General features: G+C 33.6%; 1 protein-coding gene across 2 annotated transcripts in view; it reads left to right on the top strand.

Moving 5' to 3' along the window:
- Positions 1–25,769, top strand: part of ZBTB41 (zinc finger and BTB domain containing 41) — a 53,240-nt gene that overhangs the window by 15,190 nt on the left and 12,281 nt on the right. For both annotated transcript variants that reach the window (XM_010358450.1, XM_030929662.1), the window contains exons 6-10: positions 5,354–5,483; positions 10,699–10,794; positions 12,546–12,652; positions 14,068–14,173; positions 19,168–19,256. In XM_010358450.1, the coding sequence (XP_010356752.1) occupies positions 5,354–5,483; positions 10,699–10,794; positions 12,546–12,652; positions 14,068–14,173; positions 19,168–19,256 (528 nt within the window). The remainder of the gene's footprint in view (positions 1–5,353; positions 5,484–10,698; positions 10,795–12,545; positions 12,653–14,067; positions 14,174–19,167; positions 19,257–25,769) is intronic.

The following is a 25,769-nucleotide window of genomic DNA, read 5'->3' as shown; positions in this document are numbered from 1 at the left end:
GTTTTGGATAACACTTACCAGATATTTCTTTTCAAGTATTTCCTTTCAATCTGTGAATTTTCATCATCTTGACAATTTCTGTGACAGAGGAAAATTTTAATTTTAATTAAGTCCAATTTATCTATTGTTTCTTTCATAGATTGTGCAAAGTTATTGCAAAACCTAAGGTCATCTACATTTTTGTGATCCATTTTGAGTTTACTTTTGCAAAGGATGTAAAGTCTATGTCTAGATTCTTTTTTTTTTTTTGGTCTGGATATCCATTTGCACTAGGACCATTTCTTAAAAAGACTGTCTTTGCTGTATTGTATTGGTTTTGCTTCTTTGTGAAAGATTAGTTGACCATATTTATGTAGGTCTGTTTCTGGGCTCTGTGTTCTGTTCTATTGATCTATTTTTTTATTTTTTATTTTTGCCAATAATATACTGTCTTGATTACTGTAACTTTATAGTAAGTTTTAAAGCCAAGTAGTGTCAGCCCTCCAACCTTACTCTTCTCCTTCAATGTTGTGTTGGCTCTTCTGGATCTTTTGCCTTTCCATATTAACTTTAGAATCAGTTTGTTGATATCTACAAAATGACTTTCTGGGATTTTGATTGGGATTGCATTGAATGTATAAGTTGAGTCTTTCCATGAACATGGGATATCTTTTCACGTGTTTAGTTTTTCTTTGATTTCTTTCATCTGAGTTTTGTAGTTTTCTCATATAGATCTTGTACTTGTGTTGTTAGATTTATTCCTAAATGTTTCATTTTGGGGGATTGTTGAACTACTATTGCTGAACCTTGAGTATTGACTTAGGCAAAGAGAGTCATATAAATTGGAAGGAGTACTGTATATGTCACAGTTCTTGGAGATGTGTAAATGTGTTTTTTTGTGTGTTGGGTTTTTTTTTTGTTGTTCCTTTTTTTGGTGACAAATGTGCCAGTGGGCATAAGCTGTGCATGTATTCATAGTTGACGTTGCATAGGTTTGTGAGTGCTTAGGATGAGACATTCTTATTTTGGAAAAATATAATTTTTCAAGGAGTAGAATAAACTTAATATATTTGGAATTCACTATAGTATTTAATGAAATACCTCCCTAATGCCTACGGCCAAGGTGGAGAATTGTGGTCTAGATAGCAGTATACTTTGGTAAATTTATGACTGTTAATCCCACTAATGAATTTTGTCATTACAGGTAGAGGCCCTCTCCGTGTTCAATTCATTACTTTTGTTAACAACTTAAGTAAAAATATACATTTCATTGCTTATGAAATGTATAGATGTCATAAAGCTGGCAAGGATATTTAATATACTAGAAAATAAACATATTTTAAAAATCTGTATGTTATACAATAGGTCAAAACAAATTACATTAAAGTTAATTAAGAATAAATACAAAGCTAGGTTGCATGCAGTGACTCATGCCTGTAATGCCAGCACTTTGGGAGGCTGAAGCTGGCAGATCACCTGAGGTCGGGAGTTCGAAACTAGCCTGACCAACATGGAGAAACCTTGACTCTACTAAAAATACAAAATTAGCTGGTCATGGTGGCAGATGCCTGTAATACCAGCTACTCAGGAGGCTGAGGCAGGAGAATCTCTTGAACCCAGGAGGCAGAGGTTGCGGTGAGCCAAGATCACACTATTGCACTCCAGCCTGGGCAACAAGAGCGAAATTCTGTCTCAAAAATATAAATTAAATAAATAAATAAATAAATAAAAAATAAATAAATGAAAGTTGTAAACTTAAGGGAGTGATCTTTTAGTCATTAAGTCTTTAAGAAGTATAAAATAGTTTATCATCCAAAGTACTTACTTTACAGACGATCATAAAGGCAGAGGCTTTTTGGACACAGTGTGAACCAATAATGTGATATGATTTACAAAACCAATGTAGTTTTAAACTATATTAATAAAAGTCTATTTTTCAGAATTAGGGAAATAATAGTCTGATTTTGAATCGATCTGGAAAATTGCATTCATTTCTGTATACCACATTTAAGATGGATATTGACAAATATATATTTTAGAGATGGGTAATTTTGGTGATGTAGAGTCTTGAAATCATATCATGTGAAAAACATGGTCCTTGAAATATTTTATCCGGGAAAGGAAGATAGAGCAGCTGTCTTCAAATACTTTCAAGGCACTATTGTGCAACAAGGGAGTCTTAATCTTTGTGAGTTTAGTATGTAAGACTAGTATATGCTGGAAGATTATTTACCTGAAGCTTAATCTCTCCAAATTGCCTTTACTAAGTTGTTTCCTTTCACAGTATTCAGTTTCAGCATTTCTAAGAAGCCATCATGTAGAAACAGTTTTTATAGTTACCAAACTGTAGTTGACATGTTCTTGATTCTGTTTCATGGGAGAAATTTCTTTAGTTTAGTTCCAAAAAAAGTAGTTTGTATTGGAGAATTGGTGCACTTCTTTCTTTTAGATATGAAAATTTTTAGGTAATCTTTTTGGTCCCACCTTGTAGAAACATCAGAGGGAAATATAATAATTTTTTAAGTGTTGGAACTTACAAACTAACTTGTCTTATACAATAGTTACTTTCTCATCAGTGAAATTATACAAGTATACAAGCATATGCTGAACTTACCTTACTAGCTGTTAGAGTTGTTGAAGAGGGCATTCTTTAGAAGTGGTTGAACTAGAAGATTTTTATGACTTGTTAAGAGATTCTTCTATCATGCTGCAGCATACCAATAATGAGAGGTGTTCCAGAAATGTTAGTCAGAAAGGCTTAGCTAACCTACTGTCTAATATTTATGGCAGAAAATACACAAGGAAAGTACATTCAACATTCAAAATAGTAAATATTTATGGAACAACTGCTAACTGTATGATCAGCTCAGTGTTAGAACCTGGGGATACTATTTCTGCCAAATTAAATTATAGTGCAATAGGTAATCTAACCAATAAATAAATCATTACATTTTAGTACTGTGTACACACGAATATTTTACAACTGATTAGGTAATTTGTATGATTTTTAATAAGAGTTGACATTTACTGGGTTAAGTTGACATTTACTAGAAGAAAAAGTTTAGTAAGTGTGGCATGATGTGGAAGTGGAAGTAGAAGACTTTCTAGCCAGGCTTGTTTTCTGAGTCTGACTTAGCCACTTACTATGTGATCTGGAACAGCCTCTCAGACTTCCAACTTCCTCTTTTGTTAAAATGAAGTTAATACGTACTTCTTAGATACTATTGTGAGGATTAAATGAGTTACTGTGTAAGTGCCAAATGTAGAGCCAGGCATAGTTTTCATTCTCTTTCTCTGAATATGTTGTCATTTCTAGTATTATAATTTTCAGTCTTTCCAAGACCTTTGAGAAATATGGCTTGTGACATAGTAGCTTTGCATTTTGGGCCACTATTATTTCAGAAAATAAACCGCATAGAGTATTGTTATGAGTATTTTCTGTGTTTGTGTGTGTGTACATATGTTTACATATGTATGTATACATGCAAATATAAAAGACACAAAGCAATATTATATATAGAGAGAGAGAGAGCTTCTTCTTTTGCATTCCATCTCTATGCTTCTGTTCCCTTGAATCACTGTATACTTTAGATAAGTGCATCATGCAATTTGGTGTATATCACTTGGAGACCTTATTAAAACGAATTTTCCAGAGTGTCTGATTGAGATAGTTCTAGAGTATGGCCCCAAATTTGTATTTGCATTTGGAACTTGTACAATTTGCATTTTGTACAAGTTCCCAGGTAGTGCTGGTGCAAATGATCTAGATATCACATTTTGATAACTACTGCTTTAGGTTATTCAAAGCAATACTCATTCTGTCTACATTAGGAATATATATTCTGTTAAATCAAGGGGAAAGATATGTAAGTAATGCAATCTGAACAGTTAAAGGAGAAGAATTTTTAATATATATGAATATATATGTGTAAAAGTTGTAGTTTGGCTTTTAAAAGTCAGATCTTGGCCAGGCATGGTGACTCACGTCTGTAATCCCAGCACTTTAGGAGACAGAGGTGGGAGGATCACTTGAGCCCAGGAGTTTGAGACCAGCCTGGGCAACCTAGTGAGATGTCATCTATAAAAATAAATAAATAAATAAAAGAGGAGAGGCTGAAGTGGAAGGATTGCTTGAGCCCGGGAGGTTGTTTAAATAGGTTTAGCTGCATGCAAAACTGGATATCCAGTGTAGCAAAAAAATGTAGTTGTTGTTTTCTTTGAAGAATCCCCATAAGTAACTGAACATTAAAGAGAATGCTTCATTTCTTCCTTTGCCCAGCTGAAACCTCCAGCTATACATATAGTCGTATTTTATTAAAAGTTTTACTAGTAGATATCTCATTCTTTGACTAACCACATATTTTGCATAATAACCTTATTTTGGCACTTGTATTTACTTCATCTTTATTTTTCAGCTATGCAAATACTGACTTTCCTTTTCTCAATGTCTTAGAGCCTTTTTTTGGTTCTGAAGAAGTGGAGAGATTTTTCATAATACTTAACACAGTGCTTGATGTGAATTAAGAATCAATAAATACTTGTTGAATGAGTTAATAAATTAGTAAAATATTTAGAGCCATGAAAAATGAAATGTTAGAGATTTTAAATGAGAATACGTTAAAGATACTAATGTGTAAAACACATGGAAATTTACCCAGAGCTAGTGTGGCTACCAAGCAATTTTGCTTATAGTTATGTTTCTGAATTTCAGTGTCTTAATTCTGTTTTCTTTCTATTGTGCTATTATGATTAATTCATTAGAATTCTTTCTTCAGTTTGTCCTTGCATATACTGAGACGTCTTTTTGCAAATATATAGCTTCTGTATTTACTAAACTTCTTTTTTATGCATTCTTTGTCCTTCTTAGATTTTGTCAGTCAGTAGAACACTGTTTTGTCTCCAGTTGTTTATTTGGCAAAATCATAGTGAAATTCCAAATCCAACTAATGTCAGTATTACTATGAGAGGCCTGGGCTTAATTTTGTACCACCAAATAGAAATATTTCCAAACTATAAACTCTCTTAAGTACTCCATTTGTTCTTTCAAAGTTTTTTATTACCCACTTTCCCAAAAACTTTAGTATGCAGCCATTTCTACTTTGTTCCAGTCTGATTTCAAACAAGGAATTGGCCATTTCAATTTGTTAACTCATTAGTTTGTTCAACATTTATTCTGTCTGTTAGATGCTGAGCCCTATACTTGGTTGTAGGGATATGGAAATGTTATTCTAGGAATAAACAACCTAGAAGAGAAATTGCAGTGTATTATGACATATGTGCCAACAGGATAGGCATGAACTTACAGCATACCTATTAAATTTAACTTAGTATCTCCTCTTTAAACTTTAAATGCACACTCTTTTTTCCTTTTTAGGTCCTTTTCCATGTGATATATGTGGTCGCCAGTTTAATGACACTGGAAATTTGAAACGTCATATAGAATGTACTCATGGTGGAAAGAGAAAATGGACTTGCTTTATCTGTGGAAAATCAGTACGAGAAAGGTGAAGAATTATCTGCACACACAGAAACATCCTAGTACTATCAGTGAATATGATTTATAAGAGTTAGGGCAACGTAAGACACAACATGCATGAATTGTGCTTTAGTTTGAAATATAAGGAAAAAAGGAATTACACAAATGTTATGGAAGATGATATGGAATCAAGATTTGCAGATTTTAGATGGATGATTTAATGTACATATTTTATTTCTTTCTGAAACCCCACTAAAACTAGATTAACGGTTTTTGTTTGTTTTTTAAAAAGAATAAGCTGCAAAGATAGGGACAACAGAAATGTAACAAGAATGACACAGGTTTGGAAGCTATAAAACAGATGGATCAGTGGCAATTGACTTAGCAGATCTAAGAAAGACAAACCCCAAAGTGGAAATGCAGAAATGTGAGAACATAGTTTACATCACAGAATCTGTGGCAGTATTAGGTACCTCGGAATTGGGTTGAAGGAGAGGCAGAACAAGGAGCACTAGATTAAAAACTTTAGAAGTTTTAGAACTAGTATCATTGGATTCTTTTTTTTTTTTTTTTTGAGACGGAGTCTGGCTCTGTCGCCCAGGCTGGAGTGCCCTGGCCAGATCTCAGCTCACTGCAAGCTCCGCCTTCCGGGCTCATGCCATTCTCCTGCCTCAGCCTCCCGAGTAGCTGGGACTACAGGCGCCCTCCACCTCGCCCGGCTAGTTTTTTTTTTGTATTTTTTTAGTAGAGACGGGGTTTCACCGTGTTTGCCAGAGTGGTCTCGATCTCCTGACCTCGTGATCCGCCCGTCTCGGCCTCCCAAAGTGCTGGGATTACAGGCTTGAGCCACCATGCCCGGCCTATCATTGGATTCTTTTCCACCATCTACTCATGCCATTGCTACTAGACACCTGTCCCTCTCCCAAGAGTATTGCTAGACCAAAGTATGCCACATAGCTACATGATGGCATATATTGTGCATGCTGAAAGCAGTGATCCTCAGGCCTTATCTCTGCAAATATCTTGGCTTTTAGATTTTATTCTCTAGGCAGCAGATCCAAAGTCTGTTTCCTGAAAATCTGAGCACCTAAGGGCAAATGTATTCCCTAACAAGTGGTACATCCAGATCACCTACAGTGAAGGCTAAGTTATCAAGACCATCTATGTCCTTTGCCCTTCTCATCAACTTTTTAGCCTATCATACTTAATCAAGAGCAGATAGTCAAGGATCATGATATATAAGAGGAAAACTTTTAACATAGAAAATAGATTCCAACACGGAGAAACAGAAAAAAAAAGTTTAAGGAAACACATTATTAAGGAAGAAGAAAATTTCAAAAGAAGCAAACAATTACTTTTTTGTCTCAGTTGAAGATACAGAATCCATTAAATGAGAAAAGCATGATATATAAAAGGATCACTCAAGGAATAATTTAGAGCTCTTAGAAATTCAAAGCATGATGGCCAAAGTATAGACTCAACGGGAGGGTTAAAGGACAAAAAGTAGAGCAAAAGCCAGCAATATAAAATAAGGCCTAGAACACTAGAGGATCAGGCAAGTCTAGCATCTGAAAAATAGGAGTTTTAGAAAGAAATAACAGAGAAAATAGAGGGGGGAAATCACCATTGAAATAATTCAAGATGATTTCCAGAACTGAAAGGTATGAGTTTGCCAGATAGAAATGACACATCATATGCTTAGATGAAAATAGACCTGTACCAAGGTACATCACTATGATATTTCAGACATGGGGAACAAAGGGAAGGTTTTCTGTGCTTCTAGAGAGGGAGAAAAGTCACATACATTGATTAGAACTACTTGGACTTTCTTAGAAACATCAACACTAGAAGTAGGACCATAAAGTAGTGCCTGTAAAATTCTAAATGAAAATAATCTCCAGCCTAGAGCTCTGTTCTCAACTAACCAATAAAATCTCAAGATAGAATAAATATATTTTCATGGTGCCAAAAAATAAGCTTTTAATGTACTCTTTCTCATAAAGCTACTGGATGTGCTCCACCATTTGGGTGTGCTCCGCCAAAATGAGGGAATAAACTCATAAACAGGAAGACAAGGGAAATAGCTATAACATGGGAGAGAAGCAAAGACAGAACACAGGAGGATGGTGAAAGAAGATCCCAGTATGTCAGATGTACAGCATATGTAATGGGTGGACCATACTGTTAGTAGTATGACCCAAGACATGATGGGGATTATTGCCACTGTCCCTGCTAGCATGTTTCTTCTTTTAACTAGGGAACAGAATGCTAGAAAGGTCTGATTTCTTACCTGTACTGTGCCTCTGTCTAGTACCTCTGTGTGCTAATGAGGTTCCTACTCTTATACTTTATGTCCTTTACCTTGATTTAACTGAGGATACTCATTTCATAGAAATGTCTTTTTTCGAGCTCTCCATCAGAATTAGAGGTAGGTCATGGTAAGCTTAGAACGAAAATATATAGAGCAGCCTACTTATTTTGACTCTATTTCTGCCAGACTTTCAGTAGCTGGTCTATTCTAGCTCTGCTAGATACTCCAAGTATGGTGAAACCTTTGTTTTCCAGTACTTTTCATCACTTTAATTACTGACATGCCAGAAGGAGCTAGACTCTGATCTGGAGATCCTGTTCGTACTATCTTCTAGGCCCTTTATCTAATAGTGGCAATATTGTTAGGTTTGTGCTTGTTACTCAGGTTTTCAAAAGCATATGATATCTTGTTTAGTTTTTTATTCTTTATATATATATATATTATTTCTAAGGGGGGTGGTAAGGAGGATGAGATCAGGGAGGAGTAGGGGTAGACATTCTAAGGTACTAGTAATGTTCCTACTCTGCATATAAGTGTTTACTATTCTTTAAACAGTACTTATAAATTTTTTACACTCTGCAGTATATAAGAGTTTTATAATTAAAAAATGAGAAATGCCATTTTCTTAAAATAGCAGATACTATGGTCAAATAGGAAAATCAGTGTACTATATGAAAACATTTACACATTGATAAATTATAAAGTTCATTATATATATTATACATTCATTTTTCCCCTTAAAGATCTTTCTGTAAAAAGAAAAAGCAAACAAGGCAAAACAAGAATCCCAAAGATAACCTTTCTATCTTTTACTACAACTATTTAATAGGTAGAGATCTGGGAATATCTTTAGGGATATTTTCCACAAAGCTGGGTATAGCTACAGACTGTCATATTGGTGGACCTTGTAGAAGAGCACCATCTACTGGCAAAACTCCACTTTTATTTCAGATTCATCCTTTAAACTTACTAGGTATGAGATTGAAAGAAAAACCAAGTACAGTCATGCGCTGCTTAATGATAGGGCTATGTTCGGAGAAAAGCATTGTTAAGCAGTTTTGTCATCACGCAAATATAGAGTGTACTTACGCAAACCTAGATGGTATAGCCTACTACACATGTAGGCTATGTGGTTTAGCCAGCCTATTGCTCCCAGGCTACAAACCTGTATAGCATGTTACTGTACTGAATATTGTAGACAATTGTAACACAGTGGTAAGTATTGATATATTTAAACATACTTAAGCATAGAAAAAGCACTGTAAAAATGGTATAAAATATAAAAAAGAATATATGTATTTGTGTAGGTACCGATCATGAGTGGAGCTTGCAGGACCAGCAGTTTCTCTAGGGGAGTCAGTGAGTGAGTGGTGAGTGAATGTGAAGGCCTCAGGCATTACTGTACACTAATGTAGACTTTATAAACACTGTACATTTAGGTTTCACTAAATGTATTAAAATTTCTTTCCCTCAAATTAACAGCAGCTTACTGTAACGTTTTTATTTTATAAACTTTTGATTTTTTCAACTTTCTTATTTATAGTAACACTTAGCTTAAAACACAATTGTACAGCTGCATAAAGATATTTTATTTTATATAAGCTTTTCTGTATTTAAAAATTTTTTTTGTTTTACTTTTTAAATTTTTTTGATTAAAAACAAAAGACACAAACACAAACATTAGTCTAGGCCTACACAGGGTCAGGATTGTCAATATTACTGTCTTCTACCTGCACATCTTGTCCCACTGGAAGGTCTTCAGGAGCAGTACATGCATGGAGCTGTCATGTCCTATGGTAACAATGCCTTCTTAGAGAATATCTCTTGAAGGACTTGCCTGAGGCTGTTTGACAGTTAGCTTTCTTTTTTTTTTAATTCGTAGAAGAAGTACACTCTAAATAATGATAAAAAGTATAGTAAATACATACCAGTAACATAGTCGCTTATCATTATCAAGAATTATGGGCCGGGCGCGGTGGCTCAAGCCTGTAATCACAGCACTTTGGGAGGCCGAGAAGGGTGGATCACAAGGTCAGGAGATCGAGACCATCCTGGCTAACACGGTGAAACCCCGTCTCTACTAAAAAATACAAAAAAAAAAAAAAAAACTAGCCGGGCTAGGTTATAGAAATTGTGTAGCTCCGTTGTAATCTTATGGGACAACATTGTTTATGTGGTCTGTCATTGATTGAAATGTCATTATGCAGTACATGACTGTAGTAGTGATAGCTAAAAGCCTGCAGAGGTCAGTCATATTTTCCTTTTGCTTTATTTTCCCTTAAAATAACTTTGTCCATTATTACTCAGCACTTTAGATATGTGGGGAAGCTCTAAAGGTTAGAACTGTAGGAATTGCTAGTGATGTACTTTGAGGAGTAATGGTTTCATAGTAGCCCATCCAGGGCCAGTGGGGCTGGAAGACTTAGAAACAGCAATAATTATATTCTGTATATAGGTTCCTTTTTCACATCAGCACCTGGAAGTTAGAAATACTTACAACATTTTATTTACTTTACAACATTTTTTCAACAAATACAAAGCACATATTTGGAAGAAATAGTACTGATAAACTGGATTACTTCAATATTATTAAGCCCTCTCTATCAAAATTCAGATCAATTTAATTCAGTGTCATAATGAGCATTTTAAAATTATATTTCTTGAAAGTCTACTTTAGTTGTATAATTAAATCTCTGAGCAAACCAATGGCAGATGAGGCTGAAGTATTTTTTGTTTTTAAGGAGAGAGAGCTATAACAAGCATGTTTGTATACTAGTGAGAATAGTAAAGGACAAAATTATTATAGGAGAAAGAGGAGAGAATTGTCATAATATCAGTTTGCTTGAATACCTTTCTAGTAAGTTTTCCACAAATCTATTTACTGTATACATTGGCATTTTAAAAATCTTTGAATATACATATTTTAATGCAGAACTACTTTGAAAGAACATTTGAGAATCCATAGTGGAGAAAAGCCTCACCTTTGTAGTATTTGTGGGCAAAGTTTTCGTCATGGAAGTTCATATAGGTAAGTAAAACCATTTTTTCCCTTTATTAAGTAAGATGGAATTATATCTCTATTTTAGTTCTATTTTCTTATTACTTTGTTGAATTGAAACATTTCTTAGTCCTTATGATATGCAAGGTTGTGCAGAAACTTTACTGTTTGGATTTTTTTTTACTAAACATTTTATTACCTTTATTCTGTGGTATAAAATATTATTAAATATTTTCTCACACCAAGTTTGCAGAAGGCTTTACTAAGGCATTATTTAAATATTTATTTCATTACTTTTCTCTGAATGAAAATTCAGTTAAACTTAGTGCATTTCTCCACTCTTTACTATCAAAGAATATTTTAATATAAAAGTAAGGCAAAATAAAAAACTCCCTATGCTCAATTTTCAAAAGTCTTTTGTGCATTAATAGTGATTATAACTTATTTAGTTGTTTTTATGGTTGAATCCTTGACCATATTTGCAGTTTATGAAAAGTTTTTTCTAAATAAATAATAATGTAACTAATTCTGAAATGTGTGTACAATTTTAATTTTTATTAAAATGTTCTTATATATAAGGCTTTAATGTATACACTTTCATTTATTGTTTATCTTGTTTTAAGTTTAAATTGAATACTTCTCCTTTAGAGGTAGTCTAGTCAGTTGGTCTTGGTAAAATCAACACTTATTTTGGCAGTTTGCAAGGGAAAGCTATTCCTTTCATTAGAATATGTAGAGAGATGGAGGTTCCAGAGATAAAATTAATTCAAGTTAAACTAATCTTAATAATCTAAGCCTTTTATACTGTCTTTGGGTGACTATAAAATGGGCCCCATTTTGTTCTATTGGTGTGAAGAAAAGCAGTAAAATGTAATTTTCATAAAGTTGAGTTCTTATAAAAGGTAGAAAATGATTAAATATCAGTTTGTGGTTGATAACAATTATCCAGAATAGGGCAAATTCTCCATTATTTGCTGTATTATTCTGTTTTCACACTGCTATAAAGACATACCTGAGACTGGGTAACTTATAAAGAAAAAAGGTTTAATTGACTCACAGTTCCGCATGGCTGGGGAGGCCTCGGGAGACTTACAATCATGGAGGAATATGAAGGGCAAGCAAGGCACGTCTTACCTAGGTGAAGCAGGAGAAAGAGAGAGTGGGGGCAACTACTAATACTTTTAAAGCATCAGACCTTGTGAGAACTCACTGACTGTCACAAGAACAGCATGCGGAAACTGCCTCCATGATCCAGTTGCCTGCCACCAGGTCCCTCCTTCAATATGTGGGGATTACAATTTGAGATGAGATTTGGGTGGGAACACAGAGCCAAACCATATCATTTACTGTATCATTTGCTATCATGATATGCTTAGTCACTTGTACACTCACTTCATTTGTCTGATTCTAATTCCTTTGTGATTACTCCTACTTTTGATATTTTTGAGTCTTGGTCAGTCAGCTAAATAATAACCTTAGACATTTGATAGATTCAGTGAACCAGATTTAGGATCTAATATGATGGGAAGGAATAATGTTGAGAAGTGGTTTGAGCATATACAAATGTTGAAATGCTTTCTTGAAAGAGATGAGTAGGGACCTGGGGTCAGGTGGTAAAAGACTGAAAAGGACTCTGAAGGTGATAGAAATAAAGCCAATAACGTATGAGTGGTTGAGTAGACAGCCCAATTTTCATTGTTTATTTATCATTTATTCATTATTGAGCTTTTCCCTTCTGTGTCACCAGTTTTAATGGTGTTCAATTTTTTTTTTCTTTACAGACTTCACTTACGAGTACATCATGATGATAAAAGATATGAGTGCGATGAATGTGGAAAAACATTTATCCGTCATGATCACCTTACAAAGCACAAAAAAATACATTCAGGTATACCGTGTTTTGTAATGCTAGTTCCAAAATCCTTTTTAAATACCTGAAAAGAACATAATATGATGTTATGTTTATGTTGGCTATAAGTTTAAAAATTTGGTTTATGCTCGTCACTTCTTTGTAATTCTGGTTCTAAAAACATTTTTTAAAAGCATCCAAAAGGGACATAATTTTATGACATATTCACTGTAATTTTAATTATTTGGTCACCCTTTGTGACTGTAAAGTGTAGTTTAAAGTTTAATTTTAAATAAATTCTCAAAATTTGCATTTTGCATATTACATGGATATATCTAATAATTGCTATTGACACTTCCCTAAAGGGAGAAGCTGTAATAATATTTCTCATTTTGATTGGATTTGAGAAGAAGTTAGTGAAACTTACATGTTAAAAGGGAAATGATTAAAATTGGGTGTTAAAAGTGTATGTTATAGTGAATTTTGAAACTCTGTATTTGGAGAAGAGTACCTTAATAATCCTGACCAATTTCAGATCTTTATACTGTATAATTTTTATATTCTGGGGATTTCTTTCGTATTTTCCTCTCAGATTGATGTTCAGGAAGTGCTAAGAGAGCCAACTCTGTGAGCACAATAATGGGAAAGAGCCATCTCTATGAGCACGGTAGAACAGGTGATTATTATTATTATTTTAAACATAATTTTTGAATATAAAGTATGCAACAGATAGTAATTATTTTCTGAAATGATCTCACTGAGGTAGGTTGCAGTTGTTATCACCACTTCTAAGATATACTAAAAATCTGATGACTTTTGCCATTGCAATTATGCCTTTTTTTTTAGGAGGAGAATTCTTAATTTCTAAGTCAGAGGCCACATGCTTTAATTGCACACTGGTATTGAGACAGTGATTGTTTTTTTAAACCAAGCCTTTGTAAGTAAATGTAAGAATAGAGATGAGAAATTGGACTTACTATATTTTGGCTCATCGCAAACATAAGAAATCCTCACAGATGAAAAATCTTTTAAAAGTACAAAGATCTGAAAATGTTTGGGTCCTTTTTATAAGCAGTAAGACAGCCTCATCTTAATGTATATCAATTTGAGGTGTTGGATATATATATATATATATATATTTAAAATTCCTAAGTTTTGAAGCAGTTTCATTTATCTTGCTCTATTACGTTGAAAGGTATGATTTGAAGTGTACAGCAAAAGGCTATTGATTCCTTTTCCAAGTGGGGAAAAGATTCACATCCATGAAATTAAGCATAAATTTTTTGAAGAAAGTTATTTGAGTAAGGAATATAGAGCAAATAGTGCAGAATAAAATGTGGCTTTACTTTCCTGTTATATTTGACATCATGTGGTCTTACTGTTTGATAGTTTGTTTCTGGGGATAAAAACCTGAAAGGTAATTATAATCAAAATATTTGGGTCTTTATTTTAAGGTGAAAAAGCTCATCAGTGTGAAGAATGTGGAAAATGTTTTGGTCGTAGGGATCATCTCACTGTTCATTACAAAAGTGTACACCTTGGAGAGAAAGTGTGGCAAAAGTAAGTGAAAAAGCAAAATGTTTCATAATTTACATTGGCTAAGTCTCTGAGGAAAGTTGTAACTTTTTAAATTTACTTTGTTTAAATTGAAGTTAGGTTAACCAGTTGTCTTTCTCTACATTCTGTAGCATCTCTATGGACCTAAAAGAATTCAGCAAGCATATTTTTTCCTCCTTGTTTTCAGTTAATTCAAAGGCCAGGGAGGTGACATGCAAGTTAACAATAATTAATTAAAAATCTTGGCATTTGGTTGCTGAGGCTCTTTGAGAGCTAAATATACTGACTATGTATTATACTTAATAAGACAGCAATTGTTAGGAAATGTTTACAGTCAGAATTTAAACTTGTTTCTAATCATACTAAGCATTTAAAATATTATTTTATTTAAAGGTGCTATGTGCTATCTTGAACATCAGCTTTTTAATATAATTTAGATATCCAAGTTTAACTGAGGTTAGTTGCTAAGTATAAAATGTTCAAGTAATTCATGTTTTTGGATTAGGCATTTGGGCAAATGATAAATAACAGACATGTTCTAAAGTGCCAAGAGACTTAACTTAATAGTCCTGAGCATGATTAGCAAAATGTACATAGTATATATAAATGTAGTAAATCAAAGACCAATTTAAAGAGTAGTAGAAAGTGTTGATGTGTAATCATTTTTTACGTTTTCATGTATTGGTTTATTTATTATTTATTTCATTAACTTTGTTTGATGATTCACTCATTGAATCAATGTATTCATTGAACTCTTGTATTTTGTATATGTAAGGAATGCTAGTATTTGCTGGGATATAAAGATATGCTGTTTAAAAAAGGAAATAGTAACTTCAATTCATTGTGCGAATAGACTTAAAACTACAGGCTCACTTACTCCAAAGGTCCTGTAACTTTTTTTACTTCATGATTTCTTTATAGCCTTACAAATTATTTGGCACAGGAGCTTTTAGATATATAAATTATATAATAATATAATATGAATATATTTTAATATATTAATATATCTTAATATAAATTATAATGTAAGATAATATAAAATATAACTTATTTAAATAAATAATTTGAATCATTAGAAATAAGACATTTTCAAATATTAATTCATTTGCTATCATATGCTAACATGAATAGTGATTTTTTAAGAAATAACTACAAAACAAAATATTAAAAGAGCAACATTATTTTACATTTTTATAAATCTCTCATGGCTTAATAGAAGACTGCAGCATTGTCATAGCTGTTGTGATATGTTATTTTGGTTGAAACAATGAAGAAAACCCAGCCTTACATAAATATGTAGTTTGAAAAAAGAGGAATAATGTTAATAGTCTTCTCAGGTAATTATAGATATTCCTCTTTATTACTACACTAAAGCTAAACAAGTGGTAGTTTCCTAAAGGTAGTTGTAACGTGGAATGTGAAACAGGATTAATGAGGTTTTCACACTCTATTACATTCAATCTCTTGGTCTCTTGTACATTGAATGGATTTTTTTGCCGTGCATAATTTTGTAAGATCATGTGTTTGTTATTGAGAAAATATGGGCTCACTGAGTTATGCAGATTTTCCAAATGTTAGCACATTTCACAGCATACTATTAACAGATCACATTTGTTAATATTGCCTCCAGTCTCTCAGAAAGGAGTACTGGAAAGCTGTCAAGATCACAGTGGTAAATACAAGTATTCCAAAGTTCTTATATTAGCTTGAAAGCTCAGATTTTATCATTGATAGCAAACGTTGTTGTTTGTTTGTCTTGAAGTGACCAGCTCACTTCATTTCATTTTTGAGAGGTGCTTTTCCTTGAGACAACCATCATGTTTTGGTATGTAGTAGAAGTGCTTCATGTGTACTTCTCATTTTATCAGAGAATATTTAAAAGGCCAAGGCCTGAAAGGGCAAAATATAATAAAATCAGTAATCTTACTCTTTTATTACATTTTTTTCTTTCTGTGAGTATATGGTAGTAAAGAATACAACTATTAGTAAATTTTAATACTACTGCTTTATTTAGAGCTAAGTAAGGTACTAGCAGTGTACCAGCAGTTTACCCACTGTTCCGTTTGCATCATAGTGTCAATGTCAGCATAGTAAAAAAGGCAGATAATGTCTTATTATTTTGAAAAAAATGTTGATCTTGTGGACCCTGTGAAAGGAGTTTTGGGACCTACCATCACCTTTTATTTAACAGGCCTGTGGCCCTATCAGCTGGCCTAGATAATTGAGGAACTAGAATCTGTAGACTCTACTTTTTTGCAAAGGCTGGCTAATGGTGGTAGATCTAGAATATGGAGCCCTATGTATCATTTTGTGGAACTTGTGCTTCATTCTACATGTTAACAAGCCAATGAAAATTTTAAACAAATGAGTGACACTGCTGGATTTGTATTTTAGGTATATCGCTTTTACTGATGTATGGAGGTTGGATTTGTGATGGATAAGTCTGGAGGCAAGTATATCAACCAGTTAGACAGCTGTTTATAATCTGAGAAAAAGATAATGAGGGACTAAACTCAGGAGTTGCATTAGTAATGAAAAGTGATATTTATTTGAAAAATATTTAGGCCCTTGTTAGGAATACTTCATGATTGACTTTGGGGAGTAAGGGAATAAGGGCAGTCATGGATGATTTCTATTTTCAAGCCTGGGTGGATGATTCCAGCCATTGAGATAAGAGAATAGAAGAGATGATTAATTTATAGAGGGAAATGATGAATTGTTTGGTATTTATTGACTTTGAAATGCTCAATATAAATTGTCAACATAAAATTTGATGGATAGTAGTCTAAATCTCAGGAATGAAGTTTGGGCTATGGATAAAGATTAAAGGTTGTGAGCATATCAAAGAGTGCTAAGGATTAACACCCCTCCAACCAATTATTTTTCTAATCTTTGCTTCTAAACTTTTTTATGGTGACTACCTCAGTAACTGCTTCTTCACATTCCAGTCAGTGTTGCAATCTGACCTCTGATCTTATTCTCCTCAGTTACCAGTATGACTTCCTTGTTGCCAAATCCAATAGGCATTTTTAAGTTCTTTTTTTACTGACATCTCTGCTTCAGTTGGAATTGTTTATCCTCTCCTTCCTTGAAAATCTGTATGGCTTAGCATCCATGTGATAATGACAAGGTATATTTTCATAGGGTCTTAGCCATGCAAGGCCCTACAGAATTTATCCTAAGTCCACTGTGAGGAAGTTAAAGTGTTTTGTGCGTATTTGTGTTGAAAATATCACTTTGTTCATAGTATAGAGCAAGGTTTCTCAGCCCAAACACTGTTGACATTTTGGACCAAGTAATTTTTTTCCTGTGTGTTGTAGGATATTTGTGAATATTCATGACTTCTACCCATTATATGGCAGTAGCACTTATTCTCCTATCCCCAGTTGTGAAAAACAAAAACGTCTTCAGGCATTGCCACATGTTTTATGGTGGCAAAACTGCCCCCACCCGAGTACTGCTTCCTCTTTCTCTATGTGCCCATGTATCTTTGTTTATATTTACCATGGATATGAATGGAATAAGGTAAACCAAGCATACTGGTTAGGAGTCTTTTGCCAGGGTTATTACTGACAACCTCAATTCACAAAATCCAAATTATCTGTGTAAATGTTTGTTTCAGGAGTTTGACACCAGCCTGGGCGACAAAGTGAGACCCTGTCTCTACAAAACAATAAAAGAAAATAAATTATCTGGGTGTGGTGGCATGTACCTGTAGTCTCAGCTACTCAGGAGGCTGAGGCAGAAGGATAGCTTGAGTCCAGGAGTTCAAGGCTGCAGTGAGCTATTATGATGCCACTGCACTGCAGTCTGGGTGACAGAACAAGACCCTGTCTCTAACGAAAATAAAAACAACCATCTGTTTCATCAAGTAGAATTAAGTTCCTATGGGAGAGTCCTTTGCATGCTGTCTTATAAATGTTGGGTTGGATAAATTGAAAAATGAGGGACATTTGAAATCCTAGGCATAGTATGTTGCTATTTTGTATTGGTAACAATGTTCTAAACATTTCCAGTAAAACTCAATGGGTATGTTAAGAGCAAACTGTTTTACAGAAGATTAAGTAGCCCAGGTTTGATTTAATTATTTTGCCGTGTATTCATTCCATATGAATTGCTTCCAAGGTGAGATAATGTGGCTTTCTCAATAACTGCCACTTAAATAATAATTATTTTATAAATATCTCAAATTATCACAATAAAATTTTCAGTTGAGAACTATTAATTCAGACACTTCTTAGGCACTATGCTGTGGTGCTTACTAAGTTAATTTTTTGGTAACATTGCTTTATTTCTGTCTAATATTTTATAATAAAAATAAAGGACTAATTTCATTTTTAAATTTAGGTATAAAATTTATTTTATTTATAAGTTCAAATTTACAGTTTTTTGTTAGGACACAAACCGATGAGAGCAATTTCACCCTTTTGATAAATGCGGGTTTTGAAATTGCTGCAGATGCTTTTTAATCAGACTGAGCATCTATTTTTTAAATTTAGTTAAGGTGTAATTTACAGAAAGAGAAATTCATTCTTTTTATTGTATAATTCTGCAAGTCATGTAATCATCACCACAATTAAGATATGGAATAGTTTCGTCACCACAAAATTTCTGCCATGTCCCTTTCTAGATAGCTCTTCATTTCCCCTTTATGCCACTCTTGATCTGTTTCTATCCTTATAATTTTTCTTTTTGTATATTTGGATAGCTAGTAATAATAAAAGTTCAGTGACTTAAAGCAGTTGAAAATCTACGGACCTCTTTTTATAGATTCGTTTGTTGGATGTAACTGGAAGAGGAAGAACCAGAGACAAGCTCAACACATTAAAAGTATTTCCATGTTTCTTTGGAGTTCTTTACTTTGTTAATGTGAGAATAATATATACAGTTGTAAATGAATTTGCAACTTATTTTCATTATGTTAGTTATTAATATAATTGTTAATATTGTCATAGTTAAAATTATATTGAAAAACTCAAATCTTCTTATTTTCTTAGATATAAAGCAACATTTCATCAATGTGATGTTTGTAAGAAAATTTTTAAAGGCAAATCAAGTCTGGAAATGCATTTTCGAACGCATTCAGGTAAATTTTAATGGGTAGTTCATATATATATATATAATGTGTAATCAGAAGTAAAATATAGGCATTTAAACTTTATTGTTCTTGGTTAAATTTCTTTGGTTTTCCCCATTAAGAGTTTTACTTATTATGTTGAAGTTCATGCCCTGATTGAACAATATACTCATCTTCTATTCTCTATTATGTAAGCTTCAATACTTTTAAATATTTTATAAAACTTGAGAAAAATTTATCCATAGGATATTTAATTTTTGTAATTTTCCCTTTTCTCATTGTCTTATGGTTCTTCTTTATTTCGCTTTCTGAAGGCTTTCCTTAAGTCTTCAGATTAAATTCCTTGTTATCTTTTATTCTCTTCTCTTTTCAAAGAGTAATGCAAATATGACCTCATTGTCTTGTTTACCAAGTTACCATCGTGTCATTTTCCTTTTCACATAGCCAGTCATGATGTATAGGTAGTTACAGTAGAATGCTTTGCGTCAGCTGCTTTCCAGAAGTTGTCATTTTCAAAATCTTTCTTTTTTCTCCCTTGAGAATGTTACTACAGTTTGAAATACAGAATATGTTATATTCTTTCTTATGTATTGTCTGAAGCCTTGTTTGCCTTTACGTTTAAATTAATATTTTTAAAACCTTGTTTTCCTTAAGAAACAAACCCATTTATGTATTTACGCCTGCTTTGTTTTATATTCAATTCGGATTTTGTCAAGCTGCTATTCTGGAAGAGAAAAATAAGTGATTTCATAAATATTAGAATGGTAAATAACTGAATTTGGGCAATATTAGTAGCAAATAGTTGCAGTAAAGGATTTACTGCTGATACAGTGCTGCTGTTAAAAGCAAAGTTAGACCCCCCTCCAAATGAAAAAAAAGGCATAATTTGGGGGAGCATAAATAAACATGTAAAATGAGTAAACAAACTTAATGGTATCTTCCATATCTTTTGTAAATAATTAACCTAAAGAACTCATGACTTGAAAGAGATGGTGAACTTATAGAAAGTTAATTTCAAACCATTGATGATTTAAGAATTGTACAACTTCAAGAATTTTTCCAGAGTAGAAATTTAGTGCTGGCTAGGTTGCATCAAAATTTTTAAAAATACTGATTTATAGTGATTGGTTGGTAGCCAGTGACAATGTGGAACATCAATCTCTGGATATTTCACAGTTAATTGGAATTAGAAGACAAGTCTCTCTGTCCTTTGAAAATTGAGGACATGACCGGGAGCGGTGGCTTACGCCTGTAATCCCAGCACTTTGGGAGGCCGAGATGGGCAGATCACGAGGTCAGGAGACCAAGACCATCCTGGCTAACACAGTGAAACCCGTCTCTACTAAAATTACAAAAAAATTAGCTGGGCGTGGTGGCGGGCGCCTGTAATCCCAGCTACTCTGGAGGCTGAGGCAGGAGAATGGCGTGAACCCGGGAGGCGGAGCTTACAGTGAGTCTAGATCCCGCCACTGCACTCCAGCCTGGGCGACAGAGCGAGAGTCGATCTCAAAAAAAAAAAAAAAAAAAAAATTGAGGACATGAGCTCTGTGATGGAATAAGACAAAGACTATGGCTGTTATGAAATGAGAGGGAACAATATTAGAAGGCTAGAGTCAGCAAATACTTGTTGAGGGCTGCTAGATAGTAAATGTTTTAGGCTTTGCAAGCTAATGGTCTCTGTCACAATCCTTCAGCTCTGCTGTTGTGGTGTGAAAGCAGCCACAGACATTGTGTAAGCAGATGAAGCATGCCTGTGTTCCAATAAAATTTTATTTACCAACTCCCAATCTAAAGTGACCAACAGTCTACCCAGACAGGACTTCACAGAGTGGCTTTTGCAAGAAATGGTCGCCATGTTTCCAAGTCCATTTTTGAGATTTATAGGTTCAGAAACTCAATTTTATCTGTGCATTGAGAGTTGTAAGTATTGTGAGTAATTCTTCACAGTAAACACTGGGAATAGATTAGCCAGAATGCCATTAATTTACATTCTAGAAAATGAGATATTAATGTTTACTAGCTAGGGTGTCTTTATTAAGGAAGCAGAATTGCTGAGTTTATTAATCAGAAGGAAATTTGCCAAATGTAGAATTAGAGTACAATTAGGTAGTAATTTTATGGAATAGTTCATCTAGGAAATGGTGAAGGATTTTGAACCATCCTTACCCTCATAGCAGGTGACCAGAAAAATTTTGTTCTTCAGATTTTTTTTCCTTAGTTAGGATACCCTTAGTTCATTGTTTATATATATTGCTAAATTTTTGGATTTTAGAATTTACTTAACTAGACTTCCTCTATATCTTTTTTTCTTCTGTTAGTATGTCTTTTCTCCATATCCTCATCTGGAGAAACAATAAGATGTATTTGTTTCAGTTTTGGCCAGTTCAGTACACCTAATTGCTTCATATGAGTATGTACAATCAGTGCATATCCTAGGGCTTGTGAAGAGTTTGGCACTCAATAAATATTTGTTGAGAAAAATAAATTTATTATGTTCTCCTATGACTCTTCTCTAATTTCTTTGATTTTTTAAACCACACAGTTAGATAAATTAGTTGGAAAATATATATAAGATTTTCTTCTACAGATAGCTTTTTCTAATCATGAGTTTTGTTTGTTCAATCCTCAGAATGTAGTGATTACATCTATTCTTTAACAGTTGTCTTGATGAAACATACTCATTAAATTGGCGTAAAGATGACCACAAATTTAGGACTTGATTTTAATGTTGACTGATTTCTTTATTCAAGGTGAATTTTCTTTCTAAGCTTTTTTTTAATTGAAGTATAGCACACAAGTGCACAAATCTCAAACAGCTCAATTAATTTTTGTGAATGAATCCATCAATGTAGCCACTACTCAGATCAAGATACAAAATACTACCAAGATTTCAGAAGGATTCTCTGTGGCTCCTCCCAGTCAGTAACCTCCTTGCAAAGATAATGACTATTTTGATTTATATTAATAGCACCAAAAATTAATTTTGTCTATTTGAACTTCACGTAAATGGAATCATGTAGTATGTAATCTTTTTCTCTGGATTCTTTACTTAATATTAAGTATGGATTCCGTTATGACAGTAATTTGTTTCTTCTCATTTTCATCTTCATATGACTGTTACGATTTATTCATTCTACTTTTATGGATACTTGGTTTATATTTGCTTGGTTCTCTTATGGATAAAGCTGCTGTGAACATCCTTGTCCATGTCTTTTCATACACATATGCATTCTTTTCTCTTGTATATATTCATGGCCCTAGGATTCCTGGCTCATAGGATATGCATATGTTCTACTTCAGTAGATACTACTAAGTAGGTTTTCAAAGTAATTATGTCAGTTTACACCACCACCAGCCATGTATAAAAATCTCAGTTGCTTCACATTTTCACCAACATTTGATACTGTTTTGTTTTTGTTTTTGTTTTTTGTTTTTTTTTTAAATCCATCTGATAGATACGTAGCACTGTCTAAGAGTGGCTACAACTTGCACTTCTGTGATGAGTATTGATGTTGAGGACCTGTTGTTGTGCTCATTGACCATTTGGGTATCTACTTTTATGGAATACTAAACTATTCTTGTACTCATTTTTAAAAATTGGAGTGTCTGCCTTTTTCTAATGGATTTGTAGGTATTCTTTCTACATTCCGGATATATATATATATTACAGATATCTTCTCTGTGACTTACGTTTTCACTCTTAATGATGTCTTTTGATGAACAAAGGTTTTGAATTTTAAAGACGTCATGTATCATTTTTTTCTTTATAGTTCTTTTGTGTCCTTTTTAAGAAACTTTTGCTCAACCCAAGGTCATTAATATTTTTTGCTGTTACCTTATAGAAGATTTATTTTAACTTTCATATCTAGATCCATGAACTTTCTATAATTTGTTTTTGTGTTTGTTATTAGGTAAAGGTGAAAGTTCTTTTTTTAACATATGGTTATCCAGTTGCTTTAGCACTATTTTTTGGAAAGACGATCCTTTCTCACTACATTTCATTGCCATATTGTTGTAAATTAAGTGATCATATATGTGTGCTTTGTTTGCCAACTTGTTATTTTCAAATGTGTTTATTTTTGTCCGTTTGTATTTTTATATAAATTTATAAATAGTCTGTTAATTTCCACACACAAAAATACTTGCTGGGAATTATTGGAATTTCATTGAACCTGTGGTCAACTTTTCCTTAATTGATTTTCTTTACAACATCATAACATCCAGTCTGTGAACACCTCCATTAATTTGTTTAGATTTTTTTCAAAGACGTTTTGTGGTTTCTAGTGTAGCTATCTTACACATTTTGCATTACATTTATACCTAGGCATTTGATATTTTTGTATCACATTTTGACCTTTTTTTAATTTTATTTTTTATTTGTTTCTGGTATATAGGAATATAATTGAATTCATTTATTGACTTTTTATCCAGTGACCTTGCTAAATTTCTCATTAAATTTTATAGTTTGCCTCTAGCTTTTTTTGAATTTTCAAAGCATGCAAACAGGTCATCTGTGAATAATGACAGGTTCGTTTTCCCCTTTTTAGTCTTTATAACACACTTTCTCTCTCTCTCTCTCTCTCTCTCTCTCTCTCTCTCTCTCTCTCTCTCTCTCTCTGTCTGTCTTTTGGGGTTGGGAAGTAAAACCTTATTACTTTGGTCACATCTCCAGTAGAAACATTGATAGTAGACATTATTTTCTTATTCTCATCTTCAAGGGAAAAGCTTTCAATAATTCACAATTAAGTATGATATATTTATAGGTTTTTTGTAGATGAGGAAATTACTATCCCTAGTTTATTTAGAGTTTTTGTCATGAGTAGTTGTTGAATTTTATGTCTTTTCTATATTGATTGAGGGATTGAGGTGATCATATTTTTGTATTTTATTTATGTGGTAAATTATACTGATTGATTTTTGAATATTAAACCTCATTTCTGGAATAAACCCAGACTGGTTTGATATAGTATCTTGCTAATGATATATTATCTTGTTCATCCTGTTCATTGTGTACTGAAGATAGAATATATCTTGTTCATGCTGGGTGCAATGGCTCACAAGCCCCTAATCTCAGCACTTTGGGAAGTCGAGGTGGATGGTTTGCTTGAGCCCAGGAGTTCAAGACCAGTCTGGGCAACATGGCAAAACCCCTTCTCTACAAAAAATCCAAAAATTAGCCAGGTATGGTGGCGCATGCCTGTAGTCTGAGTTACTCTAAAGGCAGAGGCGGGAGGATCGCCTAGCCTGGGAGATTGAGGCTGCAGTGAGCTGGGATGGCACCACTGCACTCCAGCCTGGGCAATGGAGTGAGAACTTGTTTCAAAAACAAACAAATACACAAACAAATGTATAGACATGCATATATCCTGTTCATGATATATTATCCTGTATAATTGAATGCAATTTGCTTATATTTTGTACATTTTTTTGGTTCACAAGACATATTGCCTATATATTTTCCCTTGTAATGTCCCAGACAGGCTGTATTATAACTATGCTGGTCTCTAAACATGATTTGGGAAATAATTTATCTTTTTCAGTTATCTGGAGGAGTTTGTGTAAAATTGGCATCATTTCCTCAGTGTTTGGAAGAATTGACAGAATACATTCCTGAGTTTGTTTTCTGTAGGGAAAGGTTTTAATTAATTTTTTTTCTTTTTTTTTTATTTTGAGACTGAGTCTCACTCTGTCGCCCAGGCTGGAGCGCAATACTATGATCTCGGCTCACTGCAACCTCCGCCTCCCGGGTTCAAGTGATTCTCCTGCCTCAGCCTCCTGAGTAGCTGGGATTACAGGCGCCCGCCACCACACCTGGCTATTTTTTTTTATTTTTAGTAGAGATGGGGTTTCACCATCTTGGTCAGGCTGATGTCCAACTCCTGACCTCGTGATCTACCTACCTCGGCCTCCCAAAGTGCTGGGATTACAGGCGTGAGCCACCATGCTGGGCCTAATTGAAGATTTTTTTAAGTGTGTTTTTAAATTTGTGTTTTAGTATGACCGTTAAAGAGCCGTCATATTTTCAATTTATTTATTCACTTTAAAGGTATTCTATTAATCTAAAATGTAAAATCTATTGGCAGAATTTGGGCTATTTTGTTATTTATCTTTTTAGTGATGATAGTGTCTTTAGTGATAAGCTTTTTGTCATTCCCGTTACTAGTAATATATCTTTTCATGCTAAGGATTTAGTGATTTTATTAATCTTTTGAAAGAACCACTAGGTTTTGCTGATTTTTCTCTTTGTTGATTTATTTTATTTTTCATATCTGCTTTCTCTTTTGTATTTCTCCCATTTTGTTTGTATTTCTTCTTTTTTTTTAAATTATACTTTAAGTTCTGGGATACATGTGCAGAATGTGCAGGTTTGTTACATAGGTATACACGTGCTGTGGTGGTTTGCTGCACCTATCAACCCATCACCTACATTAGGTATTTCTACTTATGCTATCCCTCCCCAGGCCCCCCATCCTCCGACAGGCCCCAGTGTGTGCTGTTCCCCTCCCTGGGTCCATGTGTTCT

Source organism: Rhinopithecus roxellana, chromosome 1 (assembly GCF_007565055.1).
Source record: "Rhinopithecus roxellana isolate Shanxi Qingling chromosome 1, ASM756505v1, whole genome shotgun sequence".
Lineage (NCBI taxonomy): Eukaryota > Metazoa > Chordata > Mammalia > Primates > Cercopithecidae > Rhinopithecus > Rhinopithecus roxellana.
Note: the sequence above shows the minus strand (reverse complement) of the source record. Positions and strands in the feature narration are given on the sequence as shown.